The sequence below is a fragment of the Epinephelus lanceolatus genome, chromosome 13, assembly GCF_041903045.1.
Source record: "Epinephelus lanceolatus isolate andai-2023 chromosome 13, ASM4190304v1, whole genome shotgun sequence".
Classification (NCBI taxonomy): Eukaryota; Metazoa; Chordata; class Actinopteri; order Perciformes; family Serranidae; genus Epinephelus; species Epinephelus lanceolatus.
The window spans coordinates 19,254,259-19,270,926 of record NC_135746.1 but is presented as its reverse complement, the minus strand read 5'-3'; the positions used below and the strand labels follow the sequence as shown (position 1 = coordinate 19,270,926).

Genomic DNA, 16,668 nt, shown 5'->3' with positions numbered 1-16,668 from the left:
CAACATGGTTTTCAACTTACCTGCTTTATTTGGGAGAACTGGTGGCTGAATTTGAATATTGCTGTGTTGTAATTCAGGTGGAGGAGGGATGTGCTGAATAGCTTTGACTGATATATCCTGTACTTAGTGAAATATCTACATATGGTGACACGGGCGCAAGAGAAGTCGCCAAGGCCTGGATTGAACTCAGCCTCCGGCATGAAGTGATTTGTCACCTGCTGTCACTTCTGTGAAGTGAGTGTGTAGTTTGGGGGGGGGGGGGGGGGTCGTCCCTGCTCTTTAAGACCACACTAAACATGTAAGCAAGGTACAGGAAATATTTTTGTATATTTCACCTATGCCATTTCATAGTCTTTTCAGAAGTCATGTAAATACATATCAGTCATGTGTAAATGTTGTAAAGAGACTTGGGGTGACTTTGACAGATGTCTGTTTACACCTGTCTCCACTGTGTTTTAAGTGTAACTTCAGGTGTGGAGCAACGCTGTAGTACTGTTTAACTCAACCGCTACAACCACCAAAAAAAAAAAAAAAAAAAAAGTTAACAGTTAAGCTGAAATCATTGTCACTGAATCTTTGAAGTCAGAACTCCAATGAAGGATGAAGCTATTGAAATCTGTTCGTTTAGTAAGCTGACACTGAAATCTGAAAAGCTGTCTTTTTCTTTTATTCTTTCAGGCAGTCGAGCTTGTGTTTGTGTTGAGCTAAGGACACAGAGCAGGGCGCTGTGGGCAGGAGGAAATTATCAGGCACATTGCAAATATAAGTAAATAGGTTTTATCTGTATAAGATGGTAGACAAAATCACTAAAAAAAGGGCAATGATATTAGGTAGGTGTGATTAGGGTCACCTTCAACCAGAGGTGTGGACTCGAGCCACACGACTTAGACTTGACTTGAGTCACAGATTTGATGACTTAGTGCTTGACAAAATCAAAAAAAGAATTGCAACTTGACTTGGACTTGAACACCAATGACTCCTGACTTCACTTGGACTTGAGCCTTGACTTGAAGATACTTTTTCCTGAATCAACTAAGGTTAACGCTGTTCATTCCCAACAAGTTGACGCTTAATTCTTCAGATGATCAACGTTGTTTAAACCAATCAGACAAGCATCTAATCAAGTTTCAGGAGAGAACTTTAACAGACTAACATTATACTTCTGAGTGCTGGTTGGGAGAAAAAAAAGATACTTGTGATAATTTCGTTTGCATGCAAAAACTACATTGGTCAACAAAAAGTGAGTTGCAGCATGTGAAATATGTGGTTCGATAATTATAGAGATGCAACAACTTACAGCAAATGTCGGTGAAGACTCTGAGTCATCCAGGTCATGGTAATCATAAGTGCTGTATTGTAGGCAACTGGACTTGCTTGTGTTTCATGAAGACGTTAAAGACATTCTTTACAACACGTTCTAACTGACTGGTGCAGAGTCTCAGGCTTTAAACTCGTTGGAGTCGTTGGCGTTGCAGCCCTGTGTCCTTTCACTATGGAACCCAAGCTTTAGCTGTCAGGAATGATCCTGTGTTGCCTGCATCTCAGATTAAAACGCAGGTGGTTCCTGTAATCAGCCAGCTTCCTCGATGTTCTTTTGAATTCCTGTACCAGTGGAAGGGCAGTCTGAGTCTTCCCAAATTGAATGACCACATGTCGGGGGAGATTCTGACAATGACTCTGTTGTTTAAAACCTGTGACTCCGCACCAGTCATTTAGAACTGAAGAAGCCTCCTGGATGAGAGGAAAAACACCTTCAAGAAATGCAAACAAGTCCAGTTGCTTACGATATAGCACTTAGGAACTTCCAGCAAACTTCTTTTTATCAAATGAATAAATTAAAATGGCATCACATTTGTTGACGAGTGCATTGTGACTTGTTTAGGACTTGTAACTCAAAGTTTAGGACTTGAGACTTGACTCATGACTTTACTTTCTAGACTTGAGTGCAAAGACGTACTTGTGACTTGGTCCCACCTCTGCCTCTAACTTTGTGCCAAAATATGCATTTGCTAAAAAATTATAGTGGTAAAAAATGGGCATAGAGGGAAGTGTAACTTAATTCTTGACTTAAAAAAAAAAAAGATCACTTTGGACTGACTTTGAATTGATGAGATTATTGAATTATTTAGTGTGATCTTTCAGTATCACAACAAGATGCATGTCCGTCAGACGGGGGTTGTAGGGATGAGGATTAAAAAAAAAGTCTCTTCTGATCCTAAAAAAAGAAAAGAGCATGTCAAAGAAAATATCCATCTTTTTGTGTTAGTTGTGCAATATTTTTTAGGGGGGGAAAATCCTTTTGTCATCACTTTTGACCACAGTTTGATACCATACTTTGAGTTCAGCATCTCAGTTGCTGGTCTGTACATTTTATTTATGAGATTATTTCCTGAAGGAGATATAGTATCTATACATACTGTATATTGTGGAGTTTTCTGAACATTTCTTTGTGTTGATGAAAATTTGTTACAAGTGTAGCCCGAGTCGTGAGCTGGGAAGATAGGGTTGGGTCGAGGGTGGGGGACGGGGGACGGGCGACTCTTCTGTGTTTTGTGAAGTTTGCATTGGATGGAAAAGATGTGAATGAGTAAGTGCCCAGTTTAGTGTAGTCGGTAGACTAGTTATGTAGAGTGTAACTGTCAAGTCAAGGTGTGTCTGTATTCAACCGTGCAGTCTACCAGTCCCATCAGTGTTAAATCTATTATCTTTAAATGTGTGTGGTCATGGCTTCTTACACATACACACACACACTTACACACACATCGTTCACATGAGTTCACAAGTGTAAGCCACTGAGTTCATGTTGAGAATTGCCTATGGACTTAGGTTAAGGATTCACTTTAAACTGATTTTCTGAGATGACCTGTTGTAGATATTGTAGGATCTGGCTTTTCTTTAGAAGAGGTATGTGCTTTGTATTTGTAGATGTAGACCTAAATGACAAAAACACTTGAAAAGAACCTGAGTCTGATTTGGTGACTGAACGTTTATAGTGAATGGATAGTAAGGCATGCCATGTAAATTATTTTATAATTGTATATGTCACGCATCTTTTGAATAAAACGTCATCGTTTCTGAAAAATGCTGTGTCTTGTCCTGTAAATATGTCCAGTGATGTGTTGAATTCAGAGATGGCAGTGTACAAACCAGTCAGTTTACACAAGGTGGCTCTATAGTTTCAGAGAGTAAACATTATGACAGGTGAAAATAATACTCCTATCAAGGCCCAGTTTCATCACATCACCTCAGTCCTCGCTTCTCTCTGTTGACTCTGCTCGTTTTAGAATTGATTTTAAGATTTTATGGATCACTTATAAAGCTCATCTGGATCCTGCCCAAAGCTACATAGCAGAGATGTTGACCCCATATGAGCCAGTTTGCCGCCTCAGAGCCTCAGACAGTGAGAAAATTAAAGCTTACATCCAAAGGTGACCATGCTTCTGCCATTAGGGCCGTTCTGTCTTGGAACAGCCTGAGAGAATGGGCCGCTCAGTAATCCATCCATGTGCCTGAGGAGTGCCTGACTTCTCTTAAATCACTTCTTAAATTCCATCTTTATAAACGTATTTTTATATGATGTCGTATTTTTTATTTTACAGTTTTATTACTTTTATTTGTATATTTATTTTGACATTTTATATCTAGATTTTTCTTTTCTTGTTTTAACTTTATCTTAACTTCACCACAGTGTTGTCTCTCTCTTATGTTTGGTAGGACTGTTTGACTTTCTGTTGTTATTTTGCCTTCTGAGTACCCTCGTTCTGCTTTTGCTTTGTTTGTCAAAGCACATTGTAAACTCTGTTTTTAAAGGTGGTAAATAAATAAAGTTGTTGTTGTTATTATCATTATTATTACAGCTCCATTCAAGTGTTCCAGCAAGGCAGGCCAGTGAGTGAACATGCACAACACCAAGACCCTAAAACTCAGTTATGACTCACTATCTCATAATTGTGAAACACTTTCTCATACTCACTGGTGCATGATGAGATGAGGGGCCCCCGGGCACAGATACACAAAAGCCTCCACCAATTCTCCTTCATAGGAGCAAGACACACAAACTGTGTGGTGATTTTGCATCTCTATGTAGTCGTTTTTTGACTATTTGAATTAATTTTGCCGCTCTTTGTAGTTATCTTGTTTCTCTTTGCAGTTGTTTTGCCCCTTTTTGTAGTTATTTTGTGTCTTTTTGTGGTTGTTTTGTGTCTCTTTGTGGTTGTTTGTCCCCTTTTGTAGTTATATTGTGTCTTGTTGTAGTTTTGCCCCTTTTGTAGTTATTTTGTGTCTTGTGGTTGTTTTGTGTCTCTTTGTAGTTATTTTGTGTTTCTTTGTGGTTGTTTTATTAATCCTTGTAATCTGTTTGCATCTTTTTGAGGTCATTCTGACTCTTTCCCTGGCCAGTATGTGTTAATTTGGGTGAAATGTTACAGGCAAGGGCCAGAAGGGCTCCAGGGCCTGTGCCAAGTAAGCCTGTTTAATAATTCATTCATGGTCATACTTATGAGAAGGTTTTCAAAGTATCTCAATTTTCACTTACTGCAGCTCATATTTATGAGAAAATTAAGATAGTTTCTCATAATGACTAAAGTCACGGCGAGAATTACTCAACTGGGGTTCTTGAAACCACATAGTAAATTGGTTTTAGGTGTTTGTAAAATGCTTTTAAATGTGTTTAAATGTTGAATAATAAAGACAGTCACTGATGGATTGTTACAGCCAAAGAAAGTTTGTGAGTGGAGGACTAATATACTTGAGAGGAGTCAGTGTTTGGAGCCACAGACCCATGATGCTGGCCACACTGCTGTCTGTGGTGTCTGTGCTGTCATCACAGGCAGCTGTCTGTCTCTGTCCGTGGTGCTGAACTCTCATCACGTGACCCTCCTCCCGTGTGTTGCCTGTGTGCTTCCGTCCCCTCTTCGTTTTTTTTTACAGCTTTTTTTTTCTTTGAATCGACACAAACAAAACAGCTTCGACTGCATTTTCAATCAAACGACGCTAACAATACAGCCGGATCATTGTGCTGCTCTCTATAGGCAGCGGATTGTTCCCCCATCGCCATTTTCAGCCGTCAGACGGCTCGGTGTGTCATAATGGACACCGACTACTCGTCCGGCTTGGAAAACCCTCTGTACAGCGAGCTGAAATACTTCTGTAGGAAGATACAGGAGGCCTACAACGAGCTGAAGGAGGACTTGACACCTTACAGAGATGATCGCTTTTACAGGTGGGTCTCCTGTTTATCCACCAACAGATCCATTTTACCGCTGCGTTACAGTATCATGGCTGTTTGGCGTTAGATGCTGGGACTATGAATTTAACCATCTGCACCTTTAGCTGTATTTTATAAGCCTGCTGTGTGGTGATGGCAGATACAAAGGAGAGGTGTCCATCGCTGAGATTTATGCGGCATTACGCTCATTTATTGTATAACATGGTGTGGCTTTATATGTTAGATGATGCCTGTCTAAGGTAGTGCAGTCCTAAAATAGATACATTAAAGAAAATATGGATGGAAATCAGCAAAATATGAGAATACTTTGCGTTTTACACATTTTCTCACAATGCAGTAATATGATAATTTTGTAGTTTCAAGAGGCAGGGGCCGATTGGTTTCTATGAAAGGCAACAAGTGTCGCCTTGTGGAGGGACATTTAACCATAGATTACATCTGCATTAAATGATGGTGAATCAGCACACGCCTACTTTGAAATTTAAATGCTCATTCGTGAAGTGTGAAGTAATTTTTGTGTGAGGAAAATTAACTTAAATCGCTTTATTATTTTTTTAATGTTTTATATTTAATTTAATTTTATGTTATTTTTAATTTAATTTAATGAGATTTTTATTTTATTTTATTTTATTTTATTTTGACGCAGTCGTGTTACATAGGCAAATCTTAAATCGCTTACATGGTTATTTATTTATTTATTTTAGCTAAGTAGAAATTAAAAATCAGAATCTAAAAACATCAGATCAAATCTTGTTGGTACATAGAAGACGTTAAATAGCTATTGCCTTAGAAATAATAATTTGCTTGTATCACAATTAAGTAATGAAAACAGTCATTTACATATATACACCGAATTATTAAAGGAATTTGGTATCCCAATGCTTCCACGAGAATATATTATAGTATTTGATGCAACACCTACATGTTTTTGAGAAGTAATATGTCTAATGAACAGTCAATGTTTAAGACAGATGTATTGTTAAATGGCATCAACATCAAGGATAACAAATTTAATATTTTTTTACACATATAATACACTGACCTGCACCTTCTAGCTGCAAACACTATTGGAATAGGCAACATTATTGGAAATTAATGGAGTTATTATGACAAATATTTTGTCAACAATAAGGTTAGTGAAGTATATTTAAAAATTACACACAGTTTATCTAACAGACCACTTTTTAGAAATAATCTCTCTGAATCCTGCTTGGTTTAGTTTATTATGATCTCCATTACTGCATTGCAGCAGCTATTCTTCCTGAGGTCCACAACAACTTAACATTCATGACAGTGCACAAAAACAACACACATATAACACTTAACAAAATGACAGGACGAGACTGAAACATTGACACAGACCAACAAGACAGCTCCTGGTAATACAATAATTAAGATATGTACTTTTTCATGATTACATTTGTTAAGTAACTGCCAGTTTGGGGCTAAATTTTGCTCTCATTACCTGTTGATGCTCCATTATTGTGATATTAGACCAAGTATTCACATTTGTATGTTTACATAAATTCATGACCTATGCATTAAAAGGAGTAGTTCCCAGAAAAAACAACAACAATATTTTAACATGCAGAAAGTTCATTACAGTAAATGAATCATATTATATAGGCCACCTTTTCTTTTAGTCTCATTTGGAAAACATGAAAATATGATTAGCATACTAACAGAAAACCATCACTAATTAAATATCCCTGCACCACAAACATAGAAGCTGAGACACATGACACAATGAAACTTTGATATTCATTGATTAGGCTTTGATAGCTACACTTTTGTCTGTTTTATGGATAATCTAAGTGTGTGTTCTGTGATAGTGGCATGATATGTAAAAGTCTTGTGGCTTGATGTTGAACATGTCTTTGATATGGTATGTGGGGCTAATTTACAGATAAGAGATGTTATTTTTATAAAGGGAAAATGACCTGAAGAGAGGTCATGCCTTTATTTTAAATGTCTCATTTTATATGGCAAGGTTTTCATCCATAAATGCAAATGCTCTCTCTAAATATCCAGCATCTCAAGCGTGAACTCACACTGAGACACTAGTGGGACCGACAAATCAGAAAGCTATCAGGGCTATAGACATTTACAGTGCCTTAAAAAAAGCTCTTTTTATTCTTTTATGGAAGTATGTACCCATTTTGTGTTTTGTTTCTCGTTATTAATTGTATTCTTCCATGTTTTTGCTTTATTTATGATGATTGAATGAAGTTAACAAAAAAACCGATATCTTCAAGGCTTTAAACCGTATGTTTTTAGAAAACAATATTTTAAATATTTTATTAGTTTCATCCGCAGATAAATATATCGACATGAAGTCTAACATTGAAACGTAACAGCTTTATAAAGTAAAAACAACGCGTATATAAAGAGGAAGTGGTAGCACAGAAGGAAGCCCTTTTCCCCTGACGTCACGTGACTGCCCCCTCCCACTTGATGACGTTGCATTCCGGTTGTCGCAGACTGATGTTGCTACACGGATGTGGATCCACTGCGATATTTTAGCGTTTTTTCTCGGAACCGAGATTGCGAACCGAAACAAATGGAGCGGTAAGTGTTAGATGTGGTCAGCGGACACTCCCGAGACGTGTCACCAATGTTTGAGTGTGTGAGAGACGGTGTTAGAGCAACTGGGTAGCTCCTTTTCTACCATCTGTTACTGCTAGCATAAGCTAGCATGGAAGCTAACAGTGTTGACATATCCGCACGTCAGCCACAGTGGGTTTTCAGCATTAACCACAAAACAGACTTAACTCGTGTCAGTTCCTTTTTATCATTTTCTGTCCGTGGCTGTGGTGTGGTGTGGTAACTCTCTCTAATGTCTCCCTGTGACAGACTGGCACCCATGCGGCTCTACACCCTGTCCAAGAGACATTTTGTCTTGGTCTTCGTGTTTTTCCTGATCTGCTTTGGTCTCACAGTCTTCATTGGGATTGCAGGTACGTTTCTCTCTGCAGCACCGGCCCAAGCTGGGTGTTGGTCAGAAGTCATATTAACGCAGACTTAAGAGTATGAGATACAGAGATGTGTGAGTGTGTGAGTCATTCTCCTTGACACATAACGTACCGTTATCAAGCTCTGATAACACATTACTTAAAGTGTGTCAGCTGCTTTTTATCACTACTCTTATCCTAGTCCAGTGGTTCAGTCTGTGAAAAATGTATTCAGTGTGTCTTCTTTATTTGTGTAGGTCCTAGGATTATTACTGAGCAAGAGCACAATGGCGATCAGTTACTTCTCAAAAACCTCACAGTTAAGGTAAGATGAGAAGCTGTGTGTTGCTGAGAACAAATAGCACACATCAGGGGGATAGGATGCAATCACTTCATTTGCAGGAAACCACATTTGTGATATTTGATGTGATATTTTCAGATTTACTGCAGTTAATAATGCCCAAGCACTTTTTTTGTTGTTGAACTTGCTTTGTAGAGATTGTTGACATTACTTAACGAGATGCTTTGCCAATTATTGACCAGCTTTGTATCATAACAATGTGGGTGATAGGTGTAAATGAACAGCGCTGAGTAGTTCACCAGGTAGAGCAGGTGCCCCATGTACACAGGCTACGTCCTTGCTGCAGCGGCTGTAGGTTCTGACCTGCTGCCCTTTGCTGCATGTCATCACCTCTCTCTCCCTCTTTTACGCTACCACTGTCCTATCAAATACAGGCCGAAAAGCCCCAAAAAAATATCTTAAAAAGAGAAAAATCTTCCCTCCATCTTTCCAGCGCCCAGGTCTCTGTGCTCATCTCTCAGCTCAGATCAGCTGGATGACACAAAATGTGTCATCTGGTGGATTTTCGCTGGCTCCAGGACTGTTGCTCAGAAAAAAGGGCGGTTTCTTGAACTACATATTGAACTTCTGCATTTTCTTATGCCGGCCACCACAGACACTGGAAGTATAGAAGTGGACTGACAGAGAGACCCACCCCTATCTCTCCCTTAAACTCAGACCAAATGATAAAACCAGGCAGTGCTGATCAAATACAAACCAAGATTATGTCACTATATTGCCTATTTCTCCCCTAAAATGTTTTCAGAAACATATTTTAGTGTACTGTTTGATTGCTACACAGTAATTTGGAAACAAGACACAAGAGCCATATTGTTTCCTTTATTGTAAAAATGGAGGCTGAAAAAACTAAGATCAAATAGTAAAACTAGGCAGTGCTGATCATAATGAGCCAAGATTCTGTTACTGCATTGCCTATTTCTACAGTTGAGCTTGCATTACATCGCACACCAGTGGGAGCGTTTATTGATTCAATGTGGTGCAGCGCACTCTGGTAGTTGTAGGTTTTCCTCCTCTTGAGCAAATGCAAATGCCACAGCCCTTTTCCTCTGTTTCTTTGGTCATGTTGCAACAATTTCAAAAGTATTTTTATCTTTCTACTGCATAGACAGTCTAGTTTTTTGAAAAGACCGCCTTTCAAGCAATTAAATATTTCTTTAAGTAACTGCGGCTGTATCCTCTCTGTACTACAGACATTTTAACTGGAACTTTTCTGCTCTCTGGCAATTCAACCTTTTGACCTTTTGCTAGTTTTTAGCTGCCTTACATTTGATTGAATTCCTGTGTGTGTGTGTGTGTGTGTGTGTGTGTGTTTACACATTTTTTCTTCTTCTTTTCCTTTTATCTCATGTCTCACAAAGTGCTCCAGGGTTGACTTTTTCTGTAGGTCAACGTGGAAGTTAGCGTCATTGTGTTTCCCTCGTCAGAAGACTATGGGATTTTTACATAGATGGCTTTTTTTTTTTGACGGCTTCTGTGGCAAACAAATGCTTATGAAATGCACACGTTTGTTCAGCAAGATAATCTTCACAAATGAAAACTACTTTTTTTGATTTTTGAAGCCTAAATACAGCTGCGGAAAAGCTAACATTAGGCTATAAACAAACTACACCACAGGCGCATGCCTACCACAACAAGGCTATCAAGCTGTGTTCGGTGTGATGACGGTCTGTAGTCTTACTTTGCAGCTTGTCAGCAACTGCCTTTTTTAAGACATATTAAAGACGTATTTTATGTTGTAGAACAAAACTTGTAAGTCTCTTGAGCTTGAATTAACCACAGACCTTATTTCAGGCATGTAAATCCATTCAAAAAAAATCCATTGACTTTGAGACCAGGAAACTGAGTGCAAAAATTCTAATTCATTTCCAGATTTTAGGACTCATTCCTAGGGCACTCTATTTATACATAAACTCTGTAAAACTGAAGCCGTTTCTTACCGGGGGAAATGAATAGTACACAACTGATTTAAAAAATGTTTTGCCATTTCAAGGGCACGTCTTTCTGTGGAGTTATTGATATAATGAGTCCTGTATAAGAGAGGAGTAATGCAGATGCACAGTGAAGTGTAATATAATTGTAATGTTGATATCTGCATCGTCTGGTATTAAGAGAAAATCTTTGGGTTTTGTGTTGATTAAAGCAAAATGCCTTCTTACTGAAATAACGTCTTATCTTTCCATTTATTAGTATCCCTTATAATGATTAATTATGTCATTAATTGTATGTTTTCAGACTGGGCCCTTCAAGATAGTATCTCCTCCCCTCACCACCTACAACCAGCAGCTATGGCTCACCTGTCTGATCCAGGCTGAACACAGCAACAGTAAGACCACAGAATGAGCTACAGATGACAACCGTATTAAAGACAGTGGAATAATGAGGGCGTCTCTGTGACGCACCTCACATAGCTTTTTGTTTTATTGTTTTGCAAACATGCCTACCTGTGGCTAATGACATGTTTTCACTGCTGTCTGTGTCAGTGGGTGATTTCCAGCAGCCCTTCGAGATCAGTGTGGAGCTAAAGGGAGTGATGCAGGACGCCAGTGTGATGCACATCAACAAAGTGCAGCAGAAACCAAGAACTCTACACTGCGGGGCTGTAAGTGTCGATCAGCAAACCCAGTCACTTTCTTCTCTCAATATGTAGGATTAAATCATCTAGTCAGGCAGCAGCAACCAGAACAGCAGTGTGAGTTTATGAAATGTTATTTATGATATGAAATGAGGCTGTATAGCAGTGAGTGCAGTGAAACTGATTATCATGTCAGACCGACAGTAACAGAGCAGTTCAATTATGCATTGGATTGTTGACTGAACCGACAGTGACACACCGTTTTCTGTCTCTGCTTACAGAAATGTGATGAGATAATCGTGCTCCATCTTGGTCATCTGAACTACACCCAGTACCAGGTCATGGTTAGCTTCAAAGGCCTTGAAAATATCACATATGAAATCAAGGTCAAGTTTGTGGTGAGTGACAAACACTGGCAGGGTTTTTAATAATGAAATAGCTTGAGCTCACAGGTCAGTCACGGCCTTTTCACTCTTATCGTTTCTCTCCCTTTTTCTTCTCTTTTTAAAAATCCCTCCTCAGTGGAAAACATACAACCCCACCTTCTCGCAAGTGGAGATCTGGTTCAGATTTGTCTTTGTGGTGTTGACCTTCATGGTGACGGTAAGATGACTATTCAGGTCTTAACCCCAATGAACTTTACATAACCAGTATTCTGATCCGACCAAATGCAGGACTAACGTTTGTTTGTTCTACATGTCCCAGTGTATGTTTGCACACTCTCTGAGGAAGTTTTCTATGAGGGATTGGGGCATAGAACAAAAGTGGATGTCCATCCTGCTCCCTTTGCTGCTTCTCTACAATGGTGAGTCCAGTATTTTCTCTCCACAAGTCATATTTTACCCCTAAAATACAACCTGTGAAATCAGGTATAGATAGTTGGTATTTATAGGAACGCCCACAAACTTTCACATCAATTTACTGCAAGTGGGAAAACAAAGCATTTGCTACCATGCTGAAGAGTTGCTGTGTGGCTTTCTGTATGTCAGATGACTGTGAAATTCTGAGTTAAAGGCTATTTTCCAACCTGGACCCTATTTTTCTGTGTTTTTGTGTCTGAGTAACTAATGGGAACAATATTTTTTGATACGAGACACTCAGGGCATCTTTACACCGTCCATTTAGGTCCACTAAAAGTGCTTGTTTTTGGCACTGACATGCTCAGACTGTTATTATAAGTGTGTGACAAGATAATTTAATGGATCCCATGTCAACTGTAATGTCAACTGCAAATGTTACATGTGTCTTGTCCATGTTAAAAGATGTGTAGGTTCAAGGTGAGGTGTTTTGCTCATTTTGTTGCTTTTGCTCTTCAGATCCATTTTTCCCACTGTCATTCCTGGTGAACAGCTGGTTTCCAGGGATGTTAGACGCTTTCTTCCAGGCTCTGTTCCTGTGTGCCCTGCTGCTCTTCTGGCTCTGTGTTTATCATGGCATCAGGGTTCAGGTGTGTCCAGTGCTACACCTATACTTTAATGTTTTCCTCAATTTTAGCATATCAATATGAATCTTATTTAATGTGTTTTGTGTCGTTTCCTCAGGGTGAGAGGAAATGTCTTACGTTCTACCTGCCTAAGCTGATCATTGTGGGTCTTCTGTGGCTCTCAGCGGTTACACTGGGCATATGGCAAACGTAAGTCTGACCCCACTGGCTGCTAGCAGCCTGAATCAAACAGTGAATTACAACAGGACCGAAAAGATCAACTCTTCTTTTCTGAATTTGCAGGGTTAATGAACTCCAAGACCCTACTTATTTGTATAAAGTGGACATAGAAAACTTTCAGGTGAGACTTTTTACCTTTTAATGATACAGATTGGGGCAAAGGTGGTTGAATAGTGTTGTTATATTAAGTACACTCAGTGTTTGTGTCTTCATTTGCCCAGGAGTTTAATAAAGTCTCATGTTATTTCTCCAGGGCATGAAAATCTTCTTCCTGATTGTAGTTGCCCTCTACATCCTCTACCTGATCTTCCTGGTCGTCAGAGCTTGTTCTGAACTCAAGAACATGCCTTACTCAGGTATCACAACATACCACACCTCTTTATTTGATTCAGTTCAGTTTCTTTTACCATGGTAACATTAATGTGATGTGTGTTTTCAACCTCTAGATCTCCGGCTCAGGTTTTTGACAGCGCTGACATTCGTGGTTCTTGTAATAAGGTGTGTTTTTAAGAAAAGAACTGCTCTGTTTTTTTTTTTTTGACAGAGCCCTTTGTGGTTAATATGATCCTGTCGTTCTTGTTGCTTTTTCTCCACCAGCATGGTCATTCTCTACCTGAGGTTTGGTGCCAAGGCTCTTCAAGACAACTTTGTTGCTGAACTGTCTACTCATTATCAAAACTATATCCTTTCTAATGGTGTTTCATTTCAAGCATGATTTCACTGAAAGGGGGCCTCTTATGCTTTACCGTATTTTGTGTCTTAAACACAGTGTTACATTGAAGGATGTTCATATTAAATATGGCCAAAGTTTATCCAATGAGGTAGCATTCAGACTGCTCCAAACACAGCTTTTATACTGTGGTTACAGTATGACATCATAGGATTTCTTTTTGTATGGTCATCTGCTCCAAGCACATCACTGAAAGTGTTTACATAATGTAGCCTACATTGTTAGATGTAGCTACATGCTAACATCAGGGAAGCATGTAATCTTGGTTGGTCCATGTTTTCAGTCAGAAATTTCAACTGGAAAGCCCCCTGAAGTCAGATTTCTGACTCCAATCCTGACCTCGAAATCCAATATGGCTACTCCGCACAGCAACAGTAGTGAAAGCTGCAGTAACATCCTGCTTATTAGCACTTGTTGGCTTATTTGTGTCTCATAAGAACGGTCGTACACACAGCACAGTCTTAATTTCTGGCTGTAAGCATGTTGCTGTGGTGTTTGTATATGTAAAATAACTGGTATTGCTAACAGTGGTTAACCTGGCTAGAACTGGTTTTGTGTTACTTGTGGTATTAGAACGCGGGCAACTCAGGTGTGACATCATTGCCCAGTGCGGTTTTCGACTCCTGTGTAAATGAGGAGATTTGGATGACCCGGAAATGCTGACCAGTCAGAGCTGACCTAAAAATGAGCATAACATGTCCCCTTGAAGTATACCATGTGAGGTAGCATGTTGATGTCTTAAATAGTGAGAAATTATTCCTTAACGTCAGACATACCAGCTGAATTCTTATCATTCTACGGTCTGCTCAACTTTTATCTGTACACATTGGCATTTGTGTATTCCCCTTCCAAAAATGCACTGTATGGTAGGTAATACAGCACAGTCTCAATATAGGAGGTAATGAAGATAACAGATTAATGTAACTGGTTTTGTATCATTCCCCAGACTCCCAGTTGAAGGATAATCCTGCTTTCTCCATGCTGAACGACTCAGATGATGAAGTAATATACGGGTAAGCATTTGTTTACTTAATTAATTTTATGTATTTTCATACCTTACAGTTTGCGGTGTAGTATTCAGCAAAAACCATTTGATGTTTTCTTTGTCTTTGTACAGGAGTGATTATGAAGACATGCCTTTACAAAACGGACGTGCTATCAAAGCAACCACCAAGTACCAGGATGAGAGTGACAGCGACTGATGGGATTTCTGACCAGCTTGTACCTCTTGTGCGTCCCTGCTGGAAGCTATGAGAGTACAATACAACAAACTATCATGTGTATGTGTAAATAACTTGCAATGGTATTACAAAAATGACATACTGTAAGTGTACATAACTATATTTTTAAGAAAAGTTCCATGTCTACTGAATGTACTGTACTTTTACTGAAATTTGGGGCATGTAGCCACTCAGACTTTTTCCTTCATTGTTTATTCTTTCAGTCTCATTGAAAACAAAGGAAACAAACACATGTGTAAAACAGTACAATTTTTACCAGTTTGTAAACTTTTTTCCTCGTGACCAGCATTTCTTAACAACCTATTAGTTAGAGATGATTGGGAGGAATGCTAATGTCCATTTGGGATTGTTTTTTTTTTTTTTTTGTTGAATCAATGTTATTTTTAATGCTTTGCGTTGAACCACTGTTGTGTCTCTTTACCTGCGTTGTGTTGTTTTTCCCATTCCTTTCTGCTCTCTGATAGTCTGACAATAATGAGAATGTGTATCTGGCCAAAGCTGATTAACATTATACTGGTAGTAGGAAGTAAAGGAAGCTACATGCTGCAGCCTTAAGTGCACTCTGGTGGTTCACACTATGGCTTGCAAGCACTGACATGAGTGATAAATAGGGAATTAAAGTGCCATAGCAGTGTTGGCTGTCGACAAATTCTCTTTGGCCTCAGACGTGTTTTAAAAAAACTCCAGAGAGAGCCTTAGCTGGAGTAGGTGCCACTTATCTCTGACCACTCCTCTTGACAGTTCTTCCCTTTGAGAGCAGCTTTGTAATTGCACTTGTTTAAGAGTTTAATTTATTTCACTGGTAAGTGACGATGTTTGATAGTGTATTATCTGACGACGTGAATGGATTTTAATGAATTGCATGGATTTTACACAACTTAATGTAAATGGACTACTGATTTGTCACATTCTTTCTCCCTGCACATACAGTAATTATACCATTGGCCAAATATATTTTGCCTTATGTAGAGCATATTATTTTAAGTAGTTGTTTTTTTCCTCACGTAACTTTCCATACCTTGCCTACAATGTAAGACTTGCTGCCTTTTCCTTTGTTTTATAAACCTGGAGTTATGGACAAAAACAGCCAAACAAATGTGTTTCCGTTCCTTACAAATAATATCCTAACGTATTCTAATCAAGATGGTGCCTTGTCTTTACATTTCTTATTACTGGGCTGCGGTCTCAAATTTGTAAATGCTTTGAGATTAATGTACATTTTTGATTCTTTCAGTGTGAATGTAGTTTACGGTGGTTAAATGAGGTTGTTGTGGGTCCCGATATGTTGGGAGTTCTTTGCAATTTGTGTTGCTTAATGAGATAAAAGCTGTACATGTAGCACTCTTGTCGTGTCTCATGTAAATAAAGCAAAGTATATCCAGCATAGTATTGTTTTATTCAATTGCACTTAGTATAAAAGCAGAAAAGTGTATTCAAATACAGTCAACGCGACTGAATACAACATGCAGGTTCTCAAAAACACACAAAATCCTATACATTTCAAACACCCTAGGTATGCTGTAGTTCGTTCAGATGGCCAGCCCAAAAACACTGTTAGTTTAAAGCACAAAACTCACCTCCTCTTCTGTCTGATACTCGTCCATTAATACTGCCTCCGATGTGAACCAAGAAGACTTCCGGTTATAATTCTTCCAATCTGGAAATCCATCGGTTAAAAAAAAAAGAAAAAAAAATTTTTTTTTCTTCCTTTACAATGTAAATTGCAGAATCTGTCTTGAGAGATTGTAATTCTTCAGAATAAAAAAGGACTAACCGAAAACCTATGTTCCAGAAAAAAAGGGTTATGTACGGTAATTGTATGTCGCAGTTATTGCATTGCTGCAGCCACTTAAAACAAACTGACTTGGATTAAAATGTATTTGAATTGTCAGTAAACAGTCACTATCTTGATTTTTTTTTTAG

The 16,668-nt window shown here is 38.7% G+C and overlaps 1 protein-coding gene across 2 annotated transcripts; it reads left to right on the top strand.

Annotated features, from left to right (window-relative positions):
- The first annotated feature begins 4,912 nt into the window (after positions 1 to 4,912).
- On the top strand, positions 4,913 to 16,127 carry LOC117270768 (transmembrane protein 181). Of its 2 annotated transcripts, none has more exons than XM_033648617.2 (17): positions 4,913 to 5,221; positions 8,081 to 8,184; positions 8,436 to 8,503; positions 10,772 to 10,862; positions 11,020 to 11,138; positions 11,393 to 11,509; positions 11,634 to 11,714; positions 11,817 to 11,916; positions 12,428 to 12,558; positions 12,653 to 12,744; positions 12,838 to 12,895; positions 13,028 to 13,130; positions 13,221 to 13,272; positions 13,372 to 13,454; positions 14,281 to 14,370; positions 14,451 to 14,517; positions 14,622 to 16,127. In XM_033648617.2, the coding sequence occupies exons 1-17, from the start codon at positions 5,088 to 5,090 to the stop codon at positions 14,704 to 14,706; spliced, it is 1,575 nt and encodes a 524-aa protein (XP_033504508.1). In that variant the 5' UTR covers positions 4,913 to 5,087; the 3' UTR covers positions 14,707 to 16,127. The 2 variants fall into 2 exon arrangements, with proteins under 2 accessions (XP_033504508.1, XP_033504509.1); XM_033648618.2 differs by lacking the exon at positions 4,913 to 5,221 and adding an exon at positions 7,658 to 7,795.
- Positions 16,128 to 16,668: the final 541 nt, after the last annotated feature.